Source organism: Stegastes partitus, unplaced genomic scaffold, assembly GCF_000690725.1.
Source record: "Stegastes partitus isolate 25-593 unplaced genomic scaffold, Stegastes_partitus-1.0.2 Scaffold2193, whole genome shotgun sequence".
NCBI classification, from domain to species: Eukaryota; Metazoa; Chordata; class Actinopteri; family Pomacentridae; genus Stegastes; species Stegastes partitus.
Genome location: NW_007579924.1, coordinates 1 through 27642, shown reverse-complemented (window position 1 = coordinate 27642; position 27642 = coordinate 1). Strand labels below are relative to the sequence as shown.

The 27642-nt window shown below is 42.5% G+C and overlaps 2 protein-coding genes across 2 annotated transcripts; both read right to left on the bottom strand.

Annotated features, from left to right (window-relative positions):
• Positions 1-800: 800 nt before the first annotated feature.
• On the bottom strand, positions 801-2966 carry pou5f3 (POU domain, class 5, transcription factor 3). The gene is made up of 5 exons (XM_008304338.1): positions 2208-2966; positions 1954-2065; positions 1616-1746; positions 1149-1313; positions 801-1061 (listed from the first exon to the last, which is right to left on the bottom strand). The coding sequence occupies exons 1-5, from the start codon at positions 2964-2966 to the stop codon at positions 801-803; spliced, it is 1428 nt and encodes a 475-aa protein (XP_008302560.1).
• Positions 2967-7452: 4486 nt separating this feature from the next.
• Positions 7453-26534, bottom strand: LOC103374272 (neural proliferation differentiation and control protein 1-like). The gene is made up of 9 exons (XM_008304337.1): positions 26404-26534; positions 20326-20472; positions 11695-11808; positions 11223-11456; positions 10729-10795; positions 9224-9314; positions 8970-9049; positions 8760-8859; positions 7453-8635 (listed from the first exon to the last, which is right to left on the bottom strand). The coding sequence occupies exons 2-9, from the start codon at positions 20384-20386 to the stop codon at positions 8564-8566; spliced, it is 819 nt and encodes a 272-aa protein (XP_008302559.1). The 5' UTR covers positions 20387-20472; positions 26404-26534; the 3' UTR covers positions 7453-8563.
• Positions 26535-27642: the final 1108 nt, after the last annotated feature.

Sequence of the window (27642 nt, the reverse complement as noted above, 5' to 3'; positions counted from 1 at the left end):
TTAATACTTCAAATATTCACTTAAGTCAATGACAATCAATATAAGGAAAAAAGTTTCAAACATGGCTTTTCTTTTTTTTTTTTTTAAAGATTGTTTTCAACATTATAAAAGTAACTGTGCAAAAGATTTGTTTGAAATTGCTTCTTAAAAGAGCATTTTCAATTGCAGTGACAGTTTAGTACAGCTACTCTATTCAGATGGGATGCAGAAGTATTGCACAAATATTGACTCAACTGTCAAAAATGAATACTGTTTAAGGAGGTATCCCTCACATTTTGATTACATTGGCAACCCAGATTCTCACTTGTCTGCGCCACAGAAAACCTATCCAGGAATTAGGCCCGACTCTTTAACCCTGTGAGCGTTCACAACCCCATCCTCGTTCCTGATCTGGATCACATACTGCGGTACCTAACTTTTGTTCTCAACCTGCAGCGATTAAAGCCTCAACTTACCAAGCACGATGCAAGAACACACAAAAAATAATAATAATAGAGAAAGGCACATTCAATAACATTCAGTTTAAAGATTTCTTTTGGTTTGATACCAGAGCAGTTGGTGTGAGGTGCAGGTCATGGGCGAGTTGACCCATGGCAGCTCGTGTAGTTTCATCATCATATGGGAAGCAGGAAACCACTTTGCTCCATCCCACTCCTTCGTGTTTCAATCCCATGAACCCATGTGATTTTTCAATCTGGTTACTGGATGTAGAGCACATTTCCAGCAGCATGTGTTAGGGGTTGAACAGAGGCTAGGAGGGGAGGGAGCAATCTGTGGTTCTGGCTGTTACTGCCGCCGGTTTATCCAGTCAGGTGACTAACCAGTCCGGGGTGCAGGGCTTGTTTCAGGACATCCGGGCGGTGAAGCTGGGGCATATAGAGTGTAGGAGGAGGGGCTCCAGGGTAGCCAGCACCTGGGTAGCCCTGGTTGGGGATAGGGGACGGGGCGATGCTCATGGGCGAAGGACTCTGCTCATAGAACTGGCCGTCACACTCCTCATCCAGCGGCAAGGCCAGACGCTTTCCCTTCTGTCTTCGGTTGCAGAACCAAACGCGCACCACCTGCCGAAGAACACCGTTAGTTATTCAAACCAGCTCTATGTGTTTTGAAAAGAAAACCTCAACAGAACTTGAAGAGTTTGTGCTTACATCTCTCTCCAGGCCCAGGTCATCTGAGATGTGCGTGATCTCCTGGGTGTTGGGCTTGGGACACTTGATGAAGTAGGACTCTAGAGCAGAGCGCACGGCTCCCTCCAGACTGGTCCTCCGCTTCCTCTTCCTGGTGTCAACAAACACTCGCTCAATCTTGTACATCTAAAGAAGAAATATGTTGATTAGGGATCATGAAAGTTCAGTGCTTTGAGGAGGTGGAGGTGAAGTAGAAGTTGGGCAGCTTGTGTACTAAATGGACGGTCATCCATGTATGGAGGTGACCAACCGGCCAAACCACTGCCACTAGATGGAGCACTACACATCTCTACAGCAGATGGCCTTGGTTTGGGTTTCTCAGCAGGAGGCTTAGTCCAGCCTGAAAAGACCAACCACCACCACCACCAGGCCCAGGGATCATCATTGTCTTGTAAACTAGTTGGCAGATGTCAGAGTTGCAAACTTACATCCTGAGGATTTTCCGAGGTCTCTGCCTCATCCAGCCACCTCTGGAGAAGGGGCTTCAGCTTGCACATGTTCTTGAAGCTCAGCTGCAGGGCCTCGAAGCGGCAAATGGTTGTCTGGCTGAACATTTTACCTAAAACGGACACAAACCACATCAAGATTTTGCTGCATCCAAAAACCACTGACCATGATAAGCCAGAGGCCCCAACCCTCAAACGAATCTGCACATCAAAACCATTTCAAACAATGTGCCCACAAGGATTCTCATACACTCATACCTTCCACCCCTTATGATTTGACTGAAAGCACTACAAACCACAATCTCAATACTGGAACTCACCATAGAGGTTACCCAGGGCAAGGCCAACATCTGCTTGGGTGAAACCCAGCGTAATGCGCTTGTGCTTCAGCTCCTTGGCAAACTGCTCCAGTTCCTCAGTGGAAAGACTCTCCTGCACAAGAGAGAAACAGTGACACTCAAACACCAGAAACTTGTAGAAAACCAGGTTCCCTTATAATGGAGAGAATTGATTGCTAATTATTAGTTCTCACGCTATTAATGTTGTTTAAATTGGATTCAATGAGTCCTCTTACCTCTTCAGAATCGCTGCACCCCCCGCTGGAGGAGCCACTGCTCCGTGTGCTGGAGACCTGACCCTCCTTCGGGGGCTCGGTGGGGGCCTGGGCTGCGTTCACGCTGAAAAACGTGTTCCCTGGAATGCCGTTGCTCGGAGGTGAAGGGGACATGGACGGGGACGACGCCGAGGACGTTGCGGGGTTTTGGTTATTCCCACCAGAGGGTTGGATGTGGGTGATCCCGGGCCAGAAGGACGGGTTCCAGGCCGTGGGGTAGAAGACTCCGGGAGGCATGGCGGCGGAGGCTGGCGCTGTCTGGTACTGCTGGGCCTTCACCTCCGTGGAGTACTGAACCCCGGCGTCCTTCTCGGTTTTTATTTGGGGCAGTTTGATCTGCTCCCGGGTCTCGGCTATGGGGGGACTGACGTTTGTGGGCTGGGTAGCTGCTGTTACACCGGGTACCTGGCCGGTGTACTCGGGCGCAGCGAAGGGGTACCAATGTTTGGGTTGGACAAAGTCTCCAACCTGCATGTCGGGTCCTCGGTAGTCGCTGGTGACGTGTGGAAACGAGAAGAAGGTTTGCGCAGAAGCGGGTGTGACACCAGCGTAGGTGTTTTTGTTGTAAAGGAGGCCCGGGTCTGGCAGGACACCGTGAGGAACCTGGAACGGCGCAGCGCTCCCCAGACCCTCCTGACCCAGAGCCTGGGTGCAGGGGTTGGACCGGCTGTAGTCGTAGGGCCGGCTTTGGCACTCAGGACTCTGCGATCTTTCAGACATCTTCCGGTAGGACGTGGAAAGCGCGATTCCAAAGTTGGAAAATAACGTTAGCTGTGGCTGGTTTTAAATATGTTAATCCGTTTCAAGTATCAAAAAAAATTAAATAAAAGAAAACCAGGACCAGAGAAAAGTTGCGCAAAAAACCGAGGCCTAAGCTGCCGTTCTGGTGCAATGTAACCACCAATCTCTACGGCCTAGTCCATGAAGCTTTGTCTCCAACTCACCTTCAAGCTCAAATGTCCCTCTACTGCTCCGGATCCACAGGTTTTCCTAATCACAGCTGTGGGTGTGAGACATCACAGCGTCTCTTCAGCCATTGGTTGGCGCAGACAATTGCGCACAGCTGATGGTGAATTTGTAAATGACCTTGATTCCTCCCAGAGCAATGGGCGTGTTTTCACATTAACTTTACAGCAGACTACCTACATTTATATGTTTAAAGTGAATTTAAGAAATATTTTTTACAATGCAATGGAAAATTTTGATAATTCAGTTTAAAACCAATAATTAAAGGTATAAATAAATAAAGCATTCTTATGGTGCTAAACAGGCCACTGCTCCTGTTCATACATACTGTAACACCATAACCTCATACATGAATTATAACACTGGGTTTGCTTTAAATTATTCCACTTTAAAGAGATGGCTTTGATATGAAAATTCCTGTCAGTGTGACCTGAATCCATCCATTTAGGAAAAATAACATCCACAGTAACTGTGATCAAACAAATTAACTTCATTAATCAGAGCATGTTTAATTAGAAACAATGAGGGTCCAGGTTAATTTGATGGTTTTAATAATGTATTGAGCTCATAAATCAGGCAAAACATACTTAACAGAGCCCTGATGTGGACTGGAAGTGTGATGCTGGATGAGATAAAACCACACAGGATGAATTTTACACTCATAAGGATGCAGATAAAGAAGTGTTAGAGGTTTGTGTTGGGACATGTTTTCACCCAGATTTAAGTGAGGATAAAGTTTGCATGTTTTTTTAATGTTTGTGATTTTTTTTTAAGTAATTGTGATTTAATTCGTAGTTGTAAAAAAGTGTCTTGCGTATTATTCGTACAGTAGATCCGAGTTTGCGCAAACCTCTGCGGAGATTCTGGCATTTTTTCACGCCGAGTTTCTTGTTACAACAGAAGAAGAAAAAACGAGGCAAATCATAAAACCATCAAACAGCATTCAGGTGAACTTCTCCTATTCAAGCCCCTGATCGGGGGCCCATTCAGGGGCCTGGATGGTCGGAGCATCAGGGCAGATGCGCTCCCCCAGCGAGAATCGTTGGCCGCAGATTGCGGCAGGAAGACGCACTGCGGGAAGGGAGAGGGGGTGCCATTGTGCGACCTGGCCCCGGGGCACCCCGTGGATTTCAGATCCCGAGTTGCGATGGTCGGCCATTAGCTCCTTTTCACATTGAAACAATAAGTCTCAACCCTTTGATTCCGCCCCACACCCACAACCTCCCCCCCGTCATCTGAAACACACACCGAGCTGTAGTTTCGCTCTGGTCTGCGGGTCCAGTCCTGGCATCCAGTCTGAAGTGGCCTAAAGCTCCAAAAAAAAACTGGTCTGAGGTGTCTACAGGTGCAATAAGCAAGCTGTGTTGGATTACCGTTTGCAAATGTGGTAGCCAGATCTCAGTGAACAAACACCAAAATCCTCCATTTTTTTTAATGATCTTGTCCTTGTGGCCCCTTATAATGAAATGATTAGAGCAGATTGTTCCATTTATTTATTATTCAAGAAGAGCTGTGAGGCCTTAATGGGGTATGAAATGGGAAACTACAAGGAAATATAATGATTTCTTGCAGAAATATACAGTAACTGCTGCAGGTCAGTAGGCACTCTGGTGTTTCTCTCCCCAACCCTTCTGAAATCTCCTCATGCTCACACTAAGACTAAAAGTCACTCTCTCTGCTCTCGCTGACACAAAGCAGCGTAGGTCCACAACAGGGGGACCTCAGGGACACCGCGAGAGCCCTGGTCAATAGCTTAAAAGACATCAAACTCCCAGCTATCCGAGCATTGTCCTGCATGGGCCATGGACTTGGGAGATGAATTGTCATGCAAAAGACAAACAGCAAGAGAGATGGCAGACTTTAGGCAGGGCCTGAGAGAGAAAGGGGACAACAGAGCACAGAGCTCTGAGGGTGTCCAAAAGGAAGAGGGAGGAGGAGGAGGGCTGGGGGTCAGCGCTGAATAGCTCGGTACAGTGAGGAGGAGATGTGTGAGGGAGGGGAGGGGGGGGCATGCAGGGATTTAGTATGGAAACACCACCACCCCCCACCCATCCCCTCACATGTCTCAGATCTTGTCTTTAGTTCTCCATAAGTGGCCTCTTCGCTTGCTTGAAGAACAGGTTTGGGTCAAACAGTGAAGGGGAGAAAGTTGGAGATAAAAGAAAAGCCGGCAGATACTGAGGCAGAGGCTCACCTCAAACAGTCGCACCGCTGAAGAAAACAGCAACTCTGACTGGAGTGGGACGATCAAAACACACTATAAAGTGTCCGGGTTGTTTTTAAAGTTGTTCAACCACATTTGTGACTCATTAAATTGTTTGCTTCTCATATTTTCTAGTGGATCTTCTTTGCAAAACTGGACACATCAGGCTGAGACCTGTTCCCGTTGGTCTGTACAAGCCTCTGGTCATGTGATTGACCACCGCCGGCAGATAGAAACTTGCCACAGATGAGATTTCACGTCTGAGCAGCTTATGTGTAGCTGTGACTTTGTGATCAAGACGACACCCTAAATCAATCAATCACTCTTTTGTAGTCTCAGGTCCCCCCGTCTGCTGTTTTTGTTTCATGTCTGAAATCATGAAGCTGGAGTTAGTTGTGAAGTTCAAATAAACCTCTTTCTTGACACATCATCTATTCACAGATGTACGTTGGCTCACGACTGATACTTGTGGCCTCGACGCACTGACGTACTTGCGAGCTCGAGAGCTGTCGTTTTCATGTGGTTTCTAAAAATAAAGCACTTCTGAGGAACTCTCTTAGGTACAAATTCCCCCAAAATTGGTGTCTTCTTCGTGGGAATCGTAGAAATTGCAAAGCCTGTTGTGAATAATGTGTGCAGCCTCTCCACAAAACCAAAAGATCATTTTGTTGTAATGCTTTTCAAACGCTAAAAGTGAGATTAAACACGCCGGTGCAGTTTCCGGTGGATGTTCTCAGCTTTGATCAAGTAGCAGCGCTGGATTCTTCAATCCGCCCCCCCCCCTGCTGAGTAGCTCAATCGTCTCCCAAACAAGTCTGATGGCTTTTTGATTTTCTGCCTAACGACTCTGCCATTGACACCCACCTTCGCAGACCCTCCACCCCCCATCCAGGTTTTCATCAGAGGCCCGGTGGCTGCCTTCCTACCTCCGTCCGCCAGCAGCACAAAGGCTTCTTTAACGGCCCTTGGCATATGTCTCAATGGGGACAGAGCCATCCCCTCCCCAACACACACGGACATACAGGCCGCATACACAAAACCCACTCAGAGGTACATGCAAGCTTTGTCTCTGCCCCCGCCACCCCTACACACACACACACACACACACACACAACCACGCACACACACACGCTCTCTCTCTCTCTCACTAGGTGTGGCCATTTGCGTCCTGAAGGTAAAACTGAGTCAAACAGGATCAGCAAAAAAAAAAAAGACAGAAAGCAGAAAGTCGGTGGCGGTTCGAGGCAGCGGTAAATGTGTCTGGTGAAAGGTGAGCGTAGGGTGAAGGAGAGGAAATGCATATATCACAGCCGTATGTATCTCTCAGTATAGATTTAAATCCATTCTAGCTTCTCTCAGACTGTGAAAGGAATCGGCACAGTTGAGTAGCGGTAGCTGTTTTTTATGAAACATGACGCTTAAAACTGACAAGATGTCCCTAATTTATGTTTATTTGTTTCACTTGGAAGTCACTGTGCAGCATCTGGTGTATTTTAAACCACGCATCATGCTTATACAACCCGTTAAAGTAATAGAATTCTTAAAATGATAAAATATTAAAACCCCAGACTCCATGTGTGTGTTTTATGGAAGTCCTGTTTCAGAGATATTTACACGTTTTGTGCATCATTTTATATCTAATTTATATGAATATGTTTGTATTCTGAATCTTTTCTAGAATGTAAGTCAAGTTTCGTGGCTTTGTGCAAAGTTTGTCTGCACAGAATCAGCTTTTACTTTGTGCCGACTCTCCTTAAAGATAATAAAACAAATCATTAATTACGAGAAGATTTGTAATTTAAATGCAACACAAATGAGCACAGTCAGTACTCTGTTTCATGCTTTTCTATTATGGATCTATTTAACTTATTAATTATGTGAATTTGAATCTGGGCAAGTTCCTGTATTGTGTCTTTCCTCCCTCATTTCTACAACAATAAAACCCAAAAAAGGCACTTTATGTAAAATAAAATACAAAAAAATCCTATCAATAAATGAATACAACGACTTGCACGAAAATAAACGTCCAAATAAAGATTTTTTTCACATGTGGTAAAAAGTTTTAATTCCAATCTTTAGTTTGCATGTACAAATATCTATAAAAAGTGAACACCATCACTCTTTGTATGTACATTGTTCAGCACAATGTTAACTCGGGGCCGATAAGAGGACAGATGGGGAGGAAAAAAGAGGACGATACAAGATAGTGACATTTACCAACTACGCGTCCATCTGTGTAGCCCGACTCCAAAATTTCAAGTGCTCAGAAGCCACTTAGACATTCCTCCTGCAGCAACAGGATGCATATATACAGGAGGCAGGATAATTCATCAATGCATTGCCATGATTCAAACACAGTACAATCAAACCATGCAACAGACATCATCGAGTACTTCGTTTTTCATCTATGTTTAATATATCTACTGTATATTCTAATAATCTTAAAACCTTTAAGTGCAGCTTATGTGACAAGAAATAAAATTAGCAACACCAGCGGTAACATTTTTTTTTTAAATGCTAAACCTTGTCTTGCATGAGGGGAGTTTTTTTTTTTTACAGAGGTTTCACAGAGGTCTGATATTCAATATTTCCTGGACACGTGGTAGGAATGCGGTTTTGCCACCAGTTTTGCATGACAAAACAAGGGAGTGCACCTATTTTTTTTTTATTAATTTCTTTTTTTTGTAGCTTACATGTGTCTGTGTGGTACATATTTCGGTTGTTGTATCACATTCTTTGGAAACAGCTGCAGAAATGTAGGACAGTAACAAAGGTGGAGGAGCAGGTCGTAACTTAGCGTTTGACATTTAAACAGGACAAACACCAATTGGGGGGCATTTCCAGCAGGACTTAAAATCTTACATTAAAAGACAGGGTTGGTCCAAACCAAGTGATGGGAATAAATTAACAAAGGGATCCGACGTACGTTTGTCGCGTTAAAAGCTGCACAGGAGCAGACACGGTAAAGGGGGCGGACGAGAAAACAATCATTTTTTTATCACCTCATCCTCTGCCACAATCCTTCATTTCCATGCATGCAGTGTGAGTTTAAGAGGTTTCTTACAGGGAAAAAATGGCTTGTGTGCCTCTGTGTGTGTGTGTGTGTGTGTGTGTGTGTGTGTGTGTACATCTGTAAAGTGTTCAGCATTCACTTTTGATTCCCCTGATAATTTATAGTTGAGTCATCAAACAGAGGGTTCTTCACTTCCATCTCTCCAGTCTGTAAAGGGGAGGGGAGAAAATTCACTATCAGTCACTGCATTTGCATTAGAAATGATAAGAGCGTGTGTGTGTGTGTGTGTGTGTGTGTGTGTGTGTGTGTGTGTGTGTGTGTGTCTACCCACCGGTGCGAGTCCGGGGCACTCGTATACTGTGAAGTCTCCTCCCACTTCTTCTTCATCTGATGTGACCTCGTTCTCATGGCCTTTCGGTTCAGGTTTGTGGCTGAAGCAAAAACAAGATACTCAGGTTAAGAGTGTAACAGGGTGAGAGGAACATGTTGGATGGTAAGCGTAAAGAGAGAGTAGCAGATAAAACAGGAAAAAAAAACATACTTTCCCATTGAGAGCATCTGCTGTTTTTGATGCTGATAGTGATACATCTGAGCACTTTGGGCCAGAGTTTTATCTCCCATCTGAAAACCGAAACAGAAGAAGGAAGTGTGGGTGACACATTGAAAAACAGAAGCCTCGTTGCACGGGGGCACACACTCGCACATCTTGCGGTTAGCGCAGAAGAAGAAGAAGAAGTGAGAAATGGAAACAAAACAGGCTTTTGCAGTTGGGCAAAGGAAGAGACGTGCGCTCACCATAGTGCCATTGGCTGGGGGAGGAGGCGCGCTCACCCCTCCGAAGGCAGGGTAATCCACCTTCTCCGCAAGACGAGATTCTCTCTGCAACCTGTGGGGGGCATCGTGATTCATGAGTTTCCTGAACAACCAAGGGCGGGTTCCTGCTTCTGGCATTGAAACATCCTTTAAGCTCACAGCAAAGTTTGGTTTGATTTTAAACCCGTGTGAAAGGATCGTATGTGTTTATTAAAATGAGTTCTAGTGATGTGTGGGATTCTTTGTTTGTTTTTTACCCAACCCCTCAACATTCACCTACATTTTTACCATAAAACACTGAAGCTCACAAGCATTAGTTGTGCTTCCACAGTCACAAAAAGATTTTAGCATACCGTGAAACTGGCCCTGCTATTGTAGCAGTGGTATTTGTATTTTAAAATCATTCAAACCGGTCGCACCATGAGGCTTTTAGAAAACGTATGATCGAGGCCGAAATCATTAAAAACACAAGAGCAGAGTTTTCACTTGGCCCGTGTTCAGGCCGATGAGGGCGAGTGGAGGGAAATCAATACGGTTTAAATGAGGGTTTTAACTAACGCCAACCCATAACGAAATAAAAGAGGGTAATAAAAGCTCCTAAGTTATGCATCTGAGCCTGGTGCAGTCTATGAAAGTGTCACAGGTTTAAAATTCCCATGTCTTTTAATTAGATGTATTCCACCTCTTCTATGGGGTGCAACAAAATCAAACAGCGGCGCTACACTTTATTTCTGCTGATGTCGTTTTGCTTTCAGTAATTAAACTAATTAATTAAAACTAATTTATCTTGTACTAGCTTAAAAAGCTTTCCTACCACGCTAATGCGATTTCAAACAAGATGTGTCCAGACGACCGTATCAGGAATCAGCATTCGGATGCTGACGTAGCGCTTATTTGTAGAAAAGAGTGAAGAGAACAGTGAAAAGTACCAATTCCTTAACTGCACAACAGCTGCTAAAAAAGACGACAAAGTCAGCAGCCTTGGTCCTAAAATGCTACAGTAGTGTGGACACTCCTTGTAAATATAGCAGAAGTGAGGCATATTAAAAGAAGAACATATTCGTGTTCACATCAACTTAAAATACAGTCGAGTCACTCTTCAACCAGGATGTGATGCACCCTCCCATTTACACGTCAAACCCATTAAACTCAATTGTAAACTCATAACGTACTTTTAAGAGGACTTTTTAAAACACTTTTGATTAAAAGAAATATATTTTGCAAAATATATGTAATTATGTTTTGACTCGTTGTCACTTTAGTTCCACTTAACTGACTGCAAAACCGTAAAGTGTGTTTTTTTTAATTCATATTTTAGCTAGAATTACCTGGTGTATTGTGCAGCTACTCATGAAACAAGGCACCCACACCTACGCCATGTTATAACTATACCAACAATGATATAGTTCACTTTGCTCAGCAACAAAAAAACTAAATATTCTGTCTTGTTCTTGCATTGCTTTTGATTTTTCTGTGTTCATACGTACTTGATGTAACAGATAGTCGCCACGCTCACTGCCACGGTGCCCACGACCACACACAGCGAGATGATGACTGACAAAAAAAGAACACACAGGGATTGTTAGAGGTGAAGATGAGTCCTCAGGTGGCGGCCTGAAGACTAGCTAGACATTTATTATGCATACACTTCAGCTCATTTGCTCAACTTGTCGTGGTCTTAACACTGAAATGAGACACACTGGAGCAGAACTATCTATGAATCTCTTGGTATACACAGGAAACAAGGTGATAACACTTTAGCTGGCAAACTTCCAACCTTCCAACCACGAGATATCAAGCTGCTCGGTGAGAAATGAGATTCAAAACAAACCCGACTGTGAACTGAATCTGGTTACACCCTTATCCTGTACCAGAAACCTGCATTTCCCACCATCGGGTATACAGTGGTTTTCACTTTGCGGGTCACACAAATAGCCGTTACAGCTGCTGGTGCGTGCCGAGGGCAGGAACTCGTACTCACTGACGATAATGTTGTCGTTCTTGGGTGTTGGCACGGCTATGGGCCCACCTCGGCCCCCGGCCCCTGTAACTCTGGGCTGTGGGGTGGGGGTGTTGGGGGTGGTGGTAAGTGAGGGGCGTGGGGCTGCAGTGGTTGTCTGCTGGGTTTCAGCTAAGAGCCTCAACTGGTTCGGCTGTTGGTGTTTGGAGGCATCTGTCTTGCTGTTCTTAACATCTGTTTGGGAGGTGATGGCAGCTGGAGAGAGAGGGAGGAACACACAAAGGGTATAATAAAAAGGTTAAAATGAAGGAAAAACAGATTATATGGTACAAGCAAATGATCAGAAGATATTAGAAAATATAAAATAAAATAAAAAACACTGTCTATACTGGAAAAAAAAGTTAAAGTAAACACAAACCTCTACTTGAAAGACAGGAAATAATATCTTTGCTACTCATATATTATTCCGGTGCTTCTGCTGCAGGTGTCTTACCAGGATGTTTGGATTGCTTTTTTGGTGTTTTCATCTGTGACACTTCCTGTTTCGCAATGACAGAGTGAAGGAAATCGATCTCTTCATCCAGGTCAGTGTAGGAGGTCATTTTACCTGAAGAACAGACAAAGATTGAAATGGTCATGAAATTACATTATGGAAGAGAGAGAAAAAAAATGGCTTTATAAGTCCAACAAGTCCAGGATGAATACAAAGCTCTGACAAACACACCGAGATTTAAGGCTTTGTATAGTAAATACAAGCCTTCAGTTCATTCATAGAGCCAAAGGTGGAGAGTAGCTAAGTACATTTCCTTCCTAAACCTCCCACGTGGTTTCATTTCAATCAAAGATCAGAGAAAAAGCAAAAACATCAACCTTTAATAACAGATTGATCTGGTGTTCCTGTGTATAAAATAGTATATAGAGCAGCTGTTGATACCAAAGTGCTTTTATTCTACTTGTACAGGAGTGACTTTACATCGCTGTATTGGCACTTTTACTCAAGTAAAAAATCTAAATACCTCTTCCACCACTGAATATAAAAATAACAAATCAGTTGGTATCCATTGACAGTAACTTCATGTGAAGAGTTCATTTGCAAAAACAGAGAACTCCGCCTTCACAAACCTTCAGAGAACCCACTTTTCCATCGTCTCCCGGAGATGATATCAAACTTAAGCTATCTCTGTTTTTGTGGTTTCTACTGAGTCAAATCCACTCAGCTTCAGTTTGATTGATATCATCTCAAGCAAACAACAAAAAATAAGTTATCTGTTTTTGAACATGAACTTTTCCTATATATATATCTAACAAGCAGAGTTACCAAAGCCAAACACCTTTGACTGAGGTCAGCATGTTGATGAGCAGCTTCACCACATTTTAATCTCCAGCTGTTAAGTTTCTCTAAAAGGAGATTATTATCTATAAAATGAATTAATTTGACTTTTAAAAACAAACAGCTGTGAGGTGAGACATGGATTACTGTCTTTACTGCTGCATTAGATGTCGAGAAGCAGCAAATCATCACAGCTGAGTAACTGGACGACGCAAAATTCAACTATAATCAAAATAGTTCAACATTTAACCGACTGACTCATTATGCATCATCCAAGCTCATGCCACAAAAAAGCCTGAAGTTTTCCAAGTTTGGAAAACAGAGTTTTGAAGCTTCCCTGCTTTTGTCTCTGTTGTTGTGTACATGAGAGGCAAACAGAGAGAGAGAGAGAGTCCATGCATGTGGTTTAAGCATGCGTTCATGAATTTACATGCGTTTTGGGGATCTCGCCTCTGAAGTGACGAACGGGGAGTGTGCCCATGTGTGTTGTTTGTTTGGGGGACTGGTAAAAAAAGGAGACAATACTAAAACTGTTGTTAAGAGCCCTTCAGGCCAGACAGTGAGCCACATTCCTCAAAGGCTGCCGAGGTCTCCAGGGCGACCAGGGCCGACGGTGTGTGTGTGTGGCCAGAGGAGGAAGCACCGCGGGGGGCCGCAGCAATCAGCCAAACCTGGGCTTCGCTGGGCTTCACTTGCTACTTTCACAATGGAGCCCATAGCTCAGTGCTAATGGAGGTAATCAAAGTGTTATTTCCCCTCTATAAAGTTTGCCCGCTGTATATCAAATATCAGATTATGGGTGTTTGCACACAGAGCTACTGACACGGCAACCGCTTGGGACTTCAAAAAGTTTATAAGACAGGAACCTCAGGATCTCCAACACATGAGCAGTTGTTTTCTATGACATTCACGTTAAAACCGGTGCGATAAAATAAATGACCAACGCCAGTAAGTCGAGCTAAACAAATGTGTTATTACACCTACACCGCATTAATGATTACGGTGGTGCTGTCACTCCAGAAGGCCGGCCATCTGGCTGAGCTAATGTGTATGATATGACATGCCAGCACTTTCACTGACTGCTTTGTTATTTTCTTACCCCCCTCCACTAATGGCCATTTAGTGCACTCCATAGCAGGTGTCTGTGGAGGCGGGATGCACCATCTGTACTTTGCAGGTGGTTGAGAGCACCAACTGTGCCTGTGCGCTCGCCAGGAGTGTGTGGTGATACAGGTTTGTCGGTGGTGTTTCAAATGTTTTTTTAACTAAAAATCTGCAGCAAAATGTTTAAAAAAAAAAAAAAGGGTGACTATTATTTATTTAAGGAGGAATCCTCAGAATCTCTTCCACATCGGCCGAAGCTGATCATTCACATAAAAACAGTGGATGTGTGTGGATTGTCACACGCTCACTAAGCATGCACACCTCTCCTTGTAGAAGAGAGTTTTGTCACCGGCTTGATAATGACCCATAACCTCTTGAGAGCTCCCAGGGGGCCGGTTGGGTACAACAAACAAACACTAAACATCTCAACAGGGACTGTGGGTCACACGCATACGTGCTGTTTTCTTTTCCCACTTAAAAACCATTCGCATTTCTTCCTCCCTCCCCCCTCAAACCACACGTGCACACACACACACTTCCTCCCACCTCCTTCCACCTTATAAACATCTAAATCAAATTGACTTATCGGATTAGTCACTTTATTTGCCACTCGCTCGCAAAATGTGCCACGATGTGATTGTGCCTCGTATCTCGACGCTAAACTAACAGAAATAATCTCTAAAGAATGTAAATACTTTCAGATAAGGCTTTGTGTATCTTTAGAAAGTATACCGCGAGGATCTTGCAATATTTTGAACCCAAACTTGGCAGAAATCCCAAATAAACAGGCAAACATACAGGACATAGCATCTGGTATAGCACTATAAGGTGATGATCAGCAAACACAGCTGCCTGCATATAGATATTTTACATTTCTGTGTAATCTGTTCATTGTTATTTTGATGAAAAACCAAATTTGTTTAATATTTAAAATGTGAAACCTCCATCACAAATTACAAGAGTCCAAAGTGGTGACTAGACGAATGATAAATTGCTCCAAGATGCAAAAATAAGCAGCAAAAAACAACAACAAATTAACTTATTAGGTGTCAAATCATGAGTCAATGAACTAATCGTGTCAGTGTTACAACAAAATACAGTCTTAGTATGAAACAGTGCTTAAAGGGAGAAGTTGGAAGTGAGCAGAGTGGCCTCCTCTCACAGCCAGCACACATTATTGATCCGTACTCGATGTGTCCTGCTGCCATCTAGTGGAACATTTAACACATGGACAAAGACAGACTACAGATCAGGCTGCTAACAGATTCTTTAAACTCTTAGCTGATTTGACAGCAAAGAAAAAGTTAATTTCCCTGCCCTTTATCGAGTGTTTGGATGAAACAAGGAAGTCAGTTTGAGAAGACGGAGCCCCAGTTTAATCAGAATCTACTATTTACTAAGTCTGTTTTAGCATGAGGGAGTGGTACACAGTAAAGATGTCAACCTGCCAATGAAATTCCTCAGTCGGTTAGATTGTGTACCTTATAACTGTGCCAGTGAGTCACCTTCTTCCCGCCTGCTATAAAAAGTTAGTCACAGCTGAGCGCACAGCTTTGAGTCAGTGCACGAAATCTGACCAGCGATATTTGAACCAAATAAATAGTCCCACCTGTCTTTTATCCAAAGTTTAAAAAAACCACACAAATACACCTACAACCTGAAAAAGTTTGCAATAAAACATTCTGATTTTTTCTCATAGAAATCAGATGTTTACTGCTAAACACATCACAACCTTGTACTGCCTAGGAGTCGATCAGCAAATCTACAAAAGCAGAACATTAACGGTAAAGTTTCCCTGCAACACCAGATGAAAACTCTGTTATCTAACAGCCAACCTGATATTTCTGTGAACTTCAGCGTCTTCCACACTTTCAGTTTGTTACTCACTTTATTTTTAAAAGGTAAGTGTAATATCTGTTGACAGCAGGTGTTTAAAGGGTAAAAGTTGCAAAAGCGATCGCTTTCTTATACACACTGTTGACAGCTCTAATGAGTCACCGCACAAGAAAAACAGTCGACGATAAATGTTAGGTTGGAACTGTTTAGCCGATTGGTTTCTAGTGGAAGTTGTGTAAATGTTGGGATTAACATCAACAATCATGAAAAAGACCATCAGATGTTGATTCATTTCAGCGGTAAAATGCATTAGATAGCAGTTCATTCTGTTGTTTTCAGGGTGTAAAAAGCATTTCTGTCATTGTTAGTGAGCCTAAAACTGTTGAATCTTTTCCCATTAGTTTAGTTTTCATGTTACCAAACTGAACTGCTGCAGGATATTTGCTCGTGTTGCACGTCAGCTTTCAGTGGGCCTTGGTCTTTTTTGTTTTTCACTGCTTTATTCTAGATTTCATAATATAAAGAGACAAACATTTGAGCACAAGAGGGGAAAGAAACAGTTCTTTCAGCCTTTTTCAGACATGTCATACCTGATATTTGTGGCTTCATCAGTGTGTTTAGGTGACATATTTTCATTCAGACAAACATGTGGGTCACTTTCACATTAATGTTCCTCATTGCTTCACTGGAACAGACCCATGACGGTGATGCAGAGAGCCGTGGTACATGCAACACTCTTCATATGGACAGTCAATGCGTCGTTATCTTCTACGTGCTTATCAATTACGGCGACTGCGTGCATTTCAGACTTGCGCTGAAGTGACGGTGATATGTAAATGTTACTAGGTCTAAGATCACGACTTTTACAGAAGAGTGACCGCGGTGCTCATTCAAACGTGAAGCCGACACGTTCAGATGTTGGGGGGTTTACATATAGTGGGATATATGTAATAAATGTACATGCACGAGATAAAGAGTGGGAGAGAATCTGAGGAGGACAAACAGAAAGAACTATGAAAATACCCCAGTCCACCCCTGTCAAACGGCCCGGCCTTTTAAACATACACAATTAGAAGATACACGTATGAAGAATGCACATCGTGTCTCGTTGTGACAAAAGGACATGGCTTGGAGGTATACTGTGTGTTTACCGATGGCAGCGCACGCCTCCATGTCAAACACAGGCAGGTTCCACGTGCAATAAAAAGTGCCGCCCGCTTCGCTTGTTCACCGAGTGTGCTTGCTCATCCAGGCTGGGCTGACTGCGCCAAATATCAGACATTTTAGATCACGAACCCAGCGATTTTCCAAGTAAACCTGCAGCAGCATCACAAGAACAGATCCGCATATGCGAGGCCAAAGAAGTGCGTGATTAAGCAGAAGAGGAGAATCGGTTTGTCTCGCAGTAATACATGTGACTGAAATGGGAAGATAATCACAGTAATAACGGGACTAAGAAGAATGAAATTTCAGGGAAGTAAAAGTTAAATACCATCCCTGCCATCTGTAATTATTAATACTGCAGCAATACAATTATTCTGATGACCGAGTTATAATAAAATGCATTACGTTTTTTGCACTTATTATAGTGAATTTGTGTGTAATGTGTGACAAATGCAACACAAAATAAAAGGACAGTGAACAAAACAAGAGCCTAATATCTAATGAACTGACAGCCTCATTAAGCAGCCAGCAGTGTAAAGGCCTTATAGACCTATAGTAGCCTTATACGCTACATCCATGGATTTGAATCTGATGCAACTTGCTGAAGGCAAAGTAGGGGATGAGCTACAATCCTGAGTGTTCTAAGACGAGGATGGCAGCAGTACCTTGGATCAGCTGTACAGCTCTTTGGTCAAATGAATTACGTAGACATTGATGCATACTGCTGCTTTCATGCATACGTACTCGGAGAAATCCAGGCTGCTCGGTTAAATTGTGCATTTTTTCCAGCATATATTTATAACATCACAGCTACTGAAGCTTCTGTTTGTTCCAGTACATGTAACCTTGAAATAGTGCTTTATCATATCACTGTGGTTATTCTAAAGAGCGGTAGAAAAGCAGATAAAAATAGAAACAGAATTTCAGTTTTGTCTCGCTTCCGTATGCGCGCTCAAATTTCAGATCATCAGTTATTTAGCCCTAAAAAAAACAAACAACAACAGCCGTCATATTTGCTTTGAAGCGACAACAGTGTGACTTCCGAGGTGCAGTTTGCGGTCAGTGACGCTGCCAAACAACCAAAGCAGCATCTGGACTGAAGCTCTTTGTTGTGTTTTGATGCATTAAGAGAATTGCGCTGCCCCTGACAAACCGAATAAACCCAACGCTGCATACTCAGAGCGAAATAATGAAATTGCCATAATTTCATCAGTTCGTTTTAACATTTTTGCCAGCGTTCGTGTGTACATGCATGTGTGCTCGGAGTGAAAACGAGACTCCCATGTGAACGCTCTGTGGTCTCTCGGGGGTTTATGTAACCACTTGAGGGAGCTTAAAGGCCTGTGGTGCACTGGCTTTATAACACCATGTACACGTGCACGCATAACCGCATCACAGAAATAAAAATCCTAGCCAACGCTGAAATACTAAAAACTGTTCAGCCCGTATCATTATGTGAGTGCACTGCAAAAAGTCCTTTCTCCTTCTGCGTGATGTGACCTTTCTCTGCGATACGTCCTGACTCTCGTCTCCTTCTCATGTTTGCTTCTCTCTCGGATGCTGCCGCCAATAATTTGAGCCAAGTTTGAACTGGATCCTCTTCTGACGTAAGCCCATCTAAATTATTAATCCTTCAGAGAACCCACATGTGCCCAACAAGAGAAATTAAAAAACACTTGGTTGCAAACACACGCATATTCGCGCTGAAGCAAGCCAGCTTGCTAAAATATACACAAAATGTTTACCCTTTTTTTTTCCTCCGCTAATTTCTGTATCGCCTTCTTGAAACACGGTGTGCGTGCCAGCATTGCAATGCCATGCCTTGGAAATCAGAAAAATAAGATTTATTTTCGCAGCTTGGCTCTTTCATTGAGTGATATTGGATTCAGTGATGGAGATGAAGGGCAACGGAGAGAGAGGGAGATGCATGTCATCTCAGTGATTAAGGCCGCCAGTGCGGGGGCGATGCATGTGTGTGCTGCAGACACAGCAGGGGCAGGGGCGGATTAAAAAAAAAAAAAAAAAAAAAAGAGAAAGAAAGAGGCTCAGACTGCACCATGGTTGTCAGATATATGGGTGGGAGAGAAGGAGGGAAGAGCAAGGACCATGAAGGGTGTACAGAGAGGAGGCAACAACTGGAGAGAATAGACGCATTGGCAGAGAATACATGTGAAATGAAGATGTTGAGGAAAGGCGAGTCAGTCGGTGGATTTACATGCACGCTGATAATATGTTTACATCCAGTGAGGAGCAATTGTTGAGGATGTCATTTCGTCGTAACTGGAACTGAGGATGTAATTACAATAAGCACAACCTGGTTATTCATCAGACTTTAATGTACTCGTGTCAAGCTTAATCATTTCTGTGGTTTAACTTGAACACACAGATCATGTACCACTGTGTGTTCGTGACATGTATGACTAACAGCGGTCATTTACTTCATCAATTAATCAGTTTGCCTTTAGAAATGTCTCTTAGCTTTATATTTCTTTGAAATGAAAACAAATGATTGATTAATCAGCTAATTGCTTTTAAGCACACCAGAGTTAAACTATTTTTAAAAAATCACAAGAATATATAACCAAAACCAAACCAGAGGTGCTCTTTAAGTTCACTGATTTAAAAGGCAAAAGGAAGAGAAGAAAACAAACCCATTATCATTGTCCTGCATTTCTTTATAGCGTTATTCAATGTAAGTCTGCAAAGAACCAGGATTCACTTCTTACCGTCAGCATGAATCAAGTGAAAAATGGGTTTAAAACTTCATTATCCGTTGTATTTGCTACTCCACAAATAGATGATCTCTCAGCTTAATATTTAAATCGTCATGTTTGGTTTATTATCTCAGATATTCCCAATTATTCTTATTTTCAAGTTGTGTGTTTCGCCCTTGTGCTTGGACCGTACCAGTAGCGCCTGGGGGAGCGTACAGCCAGCCACGCAGCTGCATTATGTATGTTATACATCTGACCGTGCAATAATTCATAGGCTACGCTATTCTGGGAGGGTTTGGAGACTTATATATTTGTGATTTTTACTGGTAATGTTCAGATTAAACAGACTTCTAACCTTTTGTCTGCATGCACGCACACTCACAAATGTAGCCTAATGAATGGATCAATAAATGAATGTACGGCTAAAAAATGACAATATTTTATTTTATTACTGCTTAACAAGTAGTGCAGAATGTCATAAATAGTCATCTTGTTCACTGTGGGGCAAAAACAAACCGCGCTAAACTGTCATCAGCTTATTATAGCATTCAGGTTGTTTTGAATCTCGCCACAACCTTGGACCTGTTTTTTTTTTTTTTGCTCTTCACTAACATATGGTGTGGCATATTTACATACATAATGTGGCTGCGACAGTCCAATCTCAAGCACAAAACACAGAATAGAAAATTAGAATACTGAGTCTGAAGTAATTGAAAAATAATTAACAATGAATGAACCTATTTTTCATTTGATGTATTTTAAAGAAATTAATCGAAGAACCAACGAGAACCGAGCCTGAGAACCTTGCGACGTAAATGCAGAAGGATATCTTCTCTGATTTGCCTTCTTTCTGTTTTATTTTTGTCTCAGGTACAAGAAAAGGCATCTACTAAGTTCTAATTTCTGCTGTAAACGTGCTCAATAAAAAGCAGAGTTTGTGAGTGTGGGGTCATGTGTGCGCTTGTTTCCTTCGTACCATGTTGACGGTGCCTCATCAGGACACAGCGTCCTTCCTCGTTCTCTTGCAACGGGGACATGCAGGGACCACAGTAGGAAGAGCCAGGCTGGCAGAAGCGGCGCCTTTGCTGGGCACATTCTATGGGGCTGGGGCACCGACTGTGAGCTGAAACAGAGAGACGGAGGCAGAGAGAGGAAACAACAAGTTTTATCACATTATACTGTGATGCAGTAATGATGCTTTTAATGAGGCAGTGGAAGAAAAAAAAACAGCTGCTTCGTTGAATGCTCGGAATACAATACACTTTTGAACCGGTACTCCTCTTTTTAGTGGATGTGTCTCTTTTCAGAAATAAAGCACCTGACCTAGAACATGGCGTCTACTGACGTCAGAGTTACATCAGGTCTTCATCGGGTTTTTGAAAATGGCTCTCGTGTTCGCCGGAACCTCATTAGTGCACCAAAGAGGATGAGAATTTCGAACATCGACAGGAAAGTTTTTACACATAATTTCCCACATTTTGCAGAGCGGTGAGCCCCACCCGCTCGTCAGCCGAAATAAGGTTACACCAAAGTAAAGAGTGATCTATCGCTGCTCTTTCACAATCAGGTTAGATAATCGCTTGACCCCATTACTTCTATTTTGCCGGAGCGGAATTTAGATAAATACACAGAAACACACACACACACAGGTTTTCGAGGCAAACAAAGGAAGGCAGTGGGTCACAGAACCGCAGCAGGTGTGTTTGGTAGCAGAGGGCAAGTGGAGCACTGGGAGGCTATCAGAGCAGATAATGAGGCCAGCAGTGCTGCACCGAGGGCGAGCTAAAGGTGAACAGCACAGTGGGTGTTACCGCCGGCATAAGAGGCACGAAGTGATATAAGGCGGGAGGAGAGGGGATGAATTCTGTGTTTTTCTCTGGAAGGATAAAAGGTCGGAGCTGGTCAAGTCTGTAGTGTCACACATCAGCGCGCTGCATAAAAAAAGAGGTCATGAAAGATCAAATAGATGATTTTTATATAACTTTTGAATAGATATTAAAGCTACCTACTGCTTCAAACGATACTCAGACGCAATAAAATACAAGCACAGCAAAAAAAATAAAATAAAAAATTGCGAATGCTTCTTGGAATCGATTATTTTCAACTTTAACGGAAGAGAAGAAAACTACACATGACAGGAGATGACTGGAGGAGAAATGTCAATTACCTCTATGGCAACGAGGTAACATCAGGAAAGATGGGAGATATCAAAGGAGCACATGTGCACAGAGAGTATTGTAGAGATGATGTGCAGATTGAAGAGGAGCAGAGGACACTTCGGTACCCATGTCCACAAACATACAGCTGAAACCACAAGTTTACATACACTGTGTAAAAAGACAACCTTTTTTTTCTCACTGTCTGACTTAATGTCAGAGTTTAATCACATTTAATATGTGATTAAACTTTTCCATAATGACCATCGTTACAGTTGGAAGAGAAAGGGGGAAGCTTGCAAGCCTGAGAACACCGTCCCAGCTGTGAAGCACGGCGGTGGCAGCATCATGTTGTTGGGTGTTTTGCTGCTGGAGGAACTGGTGCACTTCACAAAATGGATGGCATCATGAGGAAAGAAGGTTATGTGGAAATATTCAGAAACATCTCAAGACATCAGCCAGTAAACTTGTAAAGTTTTGACTTTGAAGGAAGTAATAAAAAATTCTCTCTCTCATTATTCTGGCATTTAGCAAATAGAAATAATTTTGGTAATCCTAACTGACCTGAAACAGGAAAAGTTTAGTCTGATTTAACATCAAACAGTGAGAAATAAAAGGTTTTATGTCTTTTTATACAGTGGATGTAAATGTCTGGTTTCAACTGTATGTATGTTTAGTGTGTTTACCCAGTTCAGGGCTCCAGACTGCGACCAATATGGCCACATTTGCGATTCACCCAGTTTCATCTTTGACAAATCTGACATTAGAACGCCCCAGTGAACTCTTTTTAATGTCATTTTAGGTCGCACACCTGTCTGAGCACCACCACAGATATCAACAGCAGCTAGGGCAGCCTGCAATGTGGGACATCGGTAAATTATAGTCTATCGATAATAAAATGTTCAGCAAGTCACGTTTTGCCTGTGACCAGGTGGGAGGTGCGACCAAATGACAAAGTTGGTCTCACAGGTGCCACCAGTGAAAAAGGTAGTCTGGAGCCCTGCAAGTGACAGTTCTGTTGCTGTATATTAATGGCATTTGCCCTTCATGAATCATCACAAAGGCTCATAATTCAAACAGCGTAAAGCGTTTTAAGATGCCAGTAGCACATCAGCAGCAGCTCCTTGCTTTGTAATAGAAGTGTGTACACAGCAAAACAGTAGTTTCTTACCTTTTCTGTCATCCACAGGCAAACATATTTTATGAATCACTACGTGCCACAGACTATTTTTTATTATAAGAGTCCAAAAAAAGAAAAGCATCCAAGCTTTACACCGTTTTGGTAGAACAGGGATAAATGTTAAGAGGTTTATTGATACCCATTGACTCACTGAAAACCAAAACTAGACAACTATTCAGCTTATTTGTGAGACTACCTAAAATAAAAGTCGACCACCAGGAATGGATTTTCCAGCCTTCTCATAAGTTTGTACTTTCATGGATTAATTACCTCCGCCCACAGCATGTAGTGTGATGCACATCGCTTCTTTCCAAACTTTAGAACTGCAGCTTTGTCCAACTTATTTCTCTCTACTCCTACACTCTGCTTTTAACTTTCGCTGTGCATTTTCACACACTGCTTTGGTCTGTATTTGATAAACTCATCCACAGCCTCAAGGTAATCTTTATAAATTCCCACTGCAGCTGATTTAACCCAAAGGCCATAGATTTCTTTGTATAGGTTTGTTACTGATGTGCTGAAAAGGACCGCACGTTGAAAAGAATTACAATTCAATTTTTTGTTTGAAATGCCTGTAGCAATAAAAAAAAAACCTTTTGTAACCGAAATTTGAAAGAAATCCTGAAGAACACTGCTGAACTAAAGGCTCTAAAGAATCAATAATGAAGAAAATCTTACATATCGACGCTGTGCAAACACCAGAGACAGCAAAACAAACACTAAGACGAGCATAAATGCATTTGAAAAGCCTCCACATGACCACGGCTACACAACAGGCAGATGGGTACATATGTCCACATCGATGTCACCGACTGGTTCGCCGCAGGGAGGGAGAGCCGGAGTGACGCACGTGTAATCTGAGAACTTTGTTTTGTGTTCTGTTTGTGCCAAAGATGCAGAACGGTTGCTGGTGCGGAATCACATTTTCTAATTCCTGTGAAACATCTGTGGCTGACAGTGAATGATTTATTAATCGCTACGAGCAGAAGCGCAAATATTTAAGTTAATGTGATTACCGCAGAGCTAACATGCTGCTTCTCTGTTCCCACTGCATGTACGGCAACGTCTCACTCACCTCTATGGGAAAATTGCTGCCTTTCCTGCTTCGTTATATTCCTACAGGATTATTCTGCTTTTGTTGTCTGGTTCACTCAGTTGTCATGACTTAAACCTGTTTCCTGCCTTTCTTTTCATCTTCCTACAGACGCCTGATCTACTCACGTGTACTTACTGATTTCCTTCAACCTATGACCTTAGAGAAAGAAAAAAAAGCGTTAACAGAAATAACTTGTTCTGTCCTTGTGGTACTTTATATAAGGAGTTTGCGTCTTCATTGAATGAGCGGGGTGAATTCTTGGGTACATATCTCTGTGAATGCCACGTGACTATGCAAGGCTTGGTTTTTTCATTTAATTCATAAGTCACTCTTATTTTCGCCCCCCTGTATACTATTTAAGTGACTCTCTGCCAAACTGCATTTCATTTTAATTCTTACTCCTACACACAAACGTAAATGTAGATTCATTTTTTTTTGTGTCCTTCAACGTTGTCAAGACATTTTCAATAGTGAGGCATATTTACAGGAATTACACTGATGTAATGTCACTGTTTGTTCTGCATCCTTGTGGGAGACAGTCCATGAATCACAGAAACTCCTTTGTCTTCATAAATGCACTACGATAAAAGGTTGTGATTGCCGCGATAACGCCTGAACGAGCAAGCACGTTATTAAATCATCTCAGTGAGCTGCGGTGCAAAATCTCAAAATCAAGGCCACCCCTAACAACTCTGTACCCGGCTGTCCTTAACACATTCATGATACCAAACCGAGGTTTAAGATACAAAAAAAAACTCTGCTGGATTCTTCTAAAACATCCTGCTGCCTCTTAAAAACCCATTCAAGCTTCTCCTTTCATTAGCTGTCCTTGCTTGCCTGTCTTTTCTCATCTTCCTTATGTCACCCGCGAGTCCTGCCATCGAATTATTCCACCGCACTCTTTGATCGAAGGCTTTTTAGGCCCGGATCAGGTGCAGATGATTGCGCTCATATCACAGATCAAACAACACGACCCCGTCTGCAAATGTCGGTCAGTCAGTTTGCCACTTTGGCTCAGAGTGAAATATCTTTACTTAAAGGATCGCCATGACAATTTTTGTAGAGATTTAAGGTTCCAAGACAATGAAATGTGAGGAAACGGTTTGATTAACAACTGATAAAACAGTCCTGAGCCATAAAAAAATACATTAATACCTGTAAACACCACTTATAATTTGCTATGCAATAAAACAAACACACCGCTGTGGTACTTACATCCTCACACACATGCTTTAAGCTAAAGGAAGTTCTGATATATTGTGACATCAGCGTTTCTATGAGGGACGTCAATCAAGCGCTCAGCAAGCTGCCAGAAGATGAAGAAATTCTTGAATCCACAGTCGAGATAAATCCAAAATCAGCAACTCTACAATAAATATGATGATATCGACAGTATGCTAAGTCTTTTAAAAGTTTTTTTCCTCCCATTTTTTGCCTTTGCGGGGCAGTTAATAGCGAGGAGGGGAGCAGGAAACAATGCAAGTCCCTGGACAGAATGAACTTGGGATGCTGCAGTTTACTATTCAGCTTGTAACACACTCCAGAGTCTTTGGAGCTTTTTTAACATTCACACACAACACTACACTCACGTGTCCCATCACTCAGGACGCCCAGTAGTCATCTATCTGCATCTCACTACTACAGAAGATCATACAGAGATGTTTATGCGACTGTAGTGCATTACAAGACAAATCATTTACTGTATTTTTGGATCCCAATACATCATGCACAAAAAAAGACAATTAGAAATGTCTGTAATCACTAGTGTCTATGATTTTAAAAAAGAGAGATATTTAATCCTTGTTGTGATAAAGCAGTTTGTTCTATATCTTTAAAAAAAAATATCTTGATTATAATAATGCAGCTAGAATTTTAACAACTCTGGTCAGCACTTCATCTGTTATTCATCATGTGGGAAGTTAATGTGGTGAAACCTACTGCAGTCACATGAATACAGATAATTATTCTCCTCACACACACACACACAAGCGGCCGTACATACACAATCACACACTGTATGTGCTTCATTATGAATGTGTGAGGCTGGCAACAGGGAGAGAGAAAAAAAAAAAGAGGGTGAGGAAAAGCAAAGCAAGTGTAAATCAGGAAGGAACCGCAGTGAAATCTAAACAGCATTCATTTCCATTCGGCAGCAGCTTCAACCTTTTTTTCTTTAGAATTACAATGCCACACTACGCTTTTGATGCCAGAGAAAGTAAGACCCACACAATACTGCACGCCTCTAAACACTCGTAACGAACAAATAAAGATGCTCATCGTGATAATCCTATGACAAAGCAGCTCAAATCTATTTACCAGCTTAATAAAGGAGTCGCAGAGGTGAATGTCAAGTCGCCATAAGAGGTGGCCTTGCGTCAACATGCCTCCCACACAGTGTTGTCGCTAATTAGAGAGCTCAGTCAAGGAGTCAAAGGCAGAGAAATACAAAACAAGAAACAGACAAAGATATGGAGACATAAGAAAAACAAGGGGAAAAAAAAAAACAGATTTCTTGCAGGGACGTTTGGTCTCAGCTAAGACAGAGGAGGTGTGAAAAAACATTATGTAACTCAGGGACTCAGAAAGTAGTCCTTGGAACGAGTGAAAAATGACTTTACTAACCATCTGCTGCTGCTGTTGCCAGGCTGTGTGCGCAGCAGCAGCTCTGCCAGAGAGAAAGGAGAGGCAGCCCGATAAACACCTACACTCACAGACCGACACGTAGAGGCACGACCGCACAAATTCACAAACCGTGAGCGAGTGCGTGTCGCCGTTAAATTCTGCTCCTTCAAGCTGGAGACGCGAAATAACAAATGTCACCAAAATCTGCAATTTTATTTGAATGTGTGTGTGTGTGTGAGAGGAAGTAGGAAATTGGCGGGTCAGGAGGGTCGTACTCTCCCATTGTGTGCGTTTCCTGACCCTCCAACAGCAGCCAGGATGTAAGCCAAACACTCCAAATCAAGTGGAAACATTAAAGAGCTCTGCCCGGCACTCTTCACTTGATATGTAACCACAGTGTTTATTTCCACATGGATTAAGTGCGAGTGAGTGCGCCGTGTTTGTACATTGGTGTGGGGCTTTTTGGGTTTCTATTTTGTTTGTCCGCCATGCCTCGCTGTCAAATGACAAAAACAAACAAATGCCACACAACCTGTTTCTAGTGGTTTGTTTTCACTGGCATCAGCTGGGACGAGTCCTGCCATTGTATGCTAGGAGACTAATTATATAGTGATATGAGCCTGGAGCTAATATGAATTTGTCAATTTCAGAAACACTGAACACTGTTAGACATGATTTTGTTTTATCTCCTGCTATTGTTTGTCTATTCAGGTGCACAGACTGTTGTTAATTGCTGCAATTGCTGTTTTTATATCATTTTTTAATCAGTTTGATGCAGCTATCCATTTTGCATACTAAAAAATATGGCATTTTCAGTGTCACATTATAAACCATACATTGTGACGGCTGATCTTGTCTATATAACCAGTCTATCACAGGGCTACACTTAGAGACAGACAACCAAGCACACTCACATTCACAGCTACGGACAATTTAGGATCACCAATTAACCTCAGCATATTTCTGGACTGTGTAAGGAAGCTGGAGAACCCGGAGAGAACCCACGCTGCACGGGGAGAACATGGAGACTCCACCCAGAAAGATCCCGGGTGTCCTCACCGGGACGTGAACCTTCTTACTGCAAGGTAACAGTGCTACCAACTGCGTCACCTTGCAGCCAGAAATAAGACACTCAACTTATCACAAATTTAATAACAGCATGAAGCATTACTAAAATGAGTAATAACCATAAAAACCAAGGGATTTTTTTCTGCATCGAGAAATTTTTGTTAAGAGGTG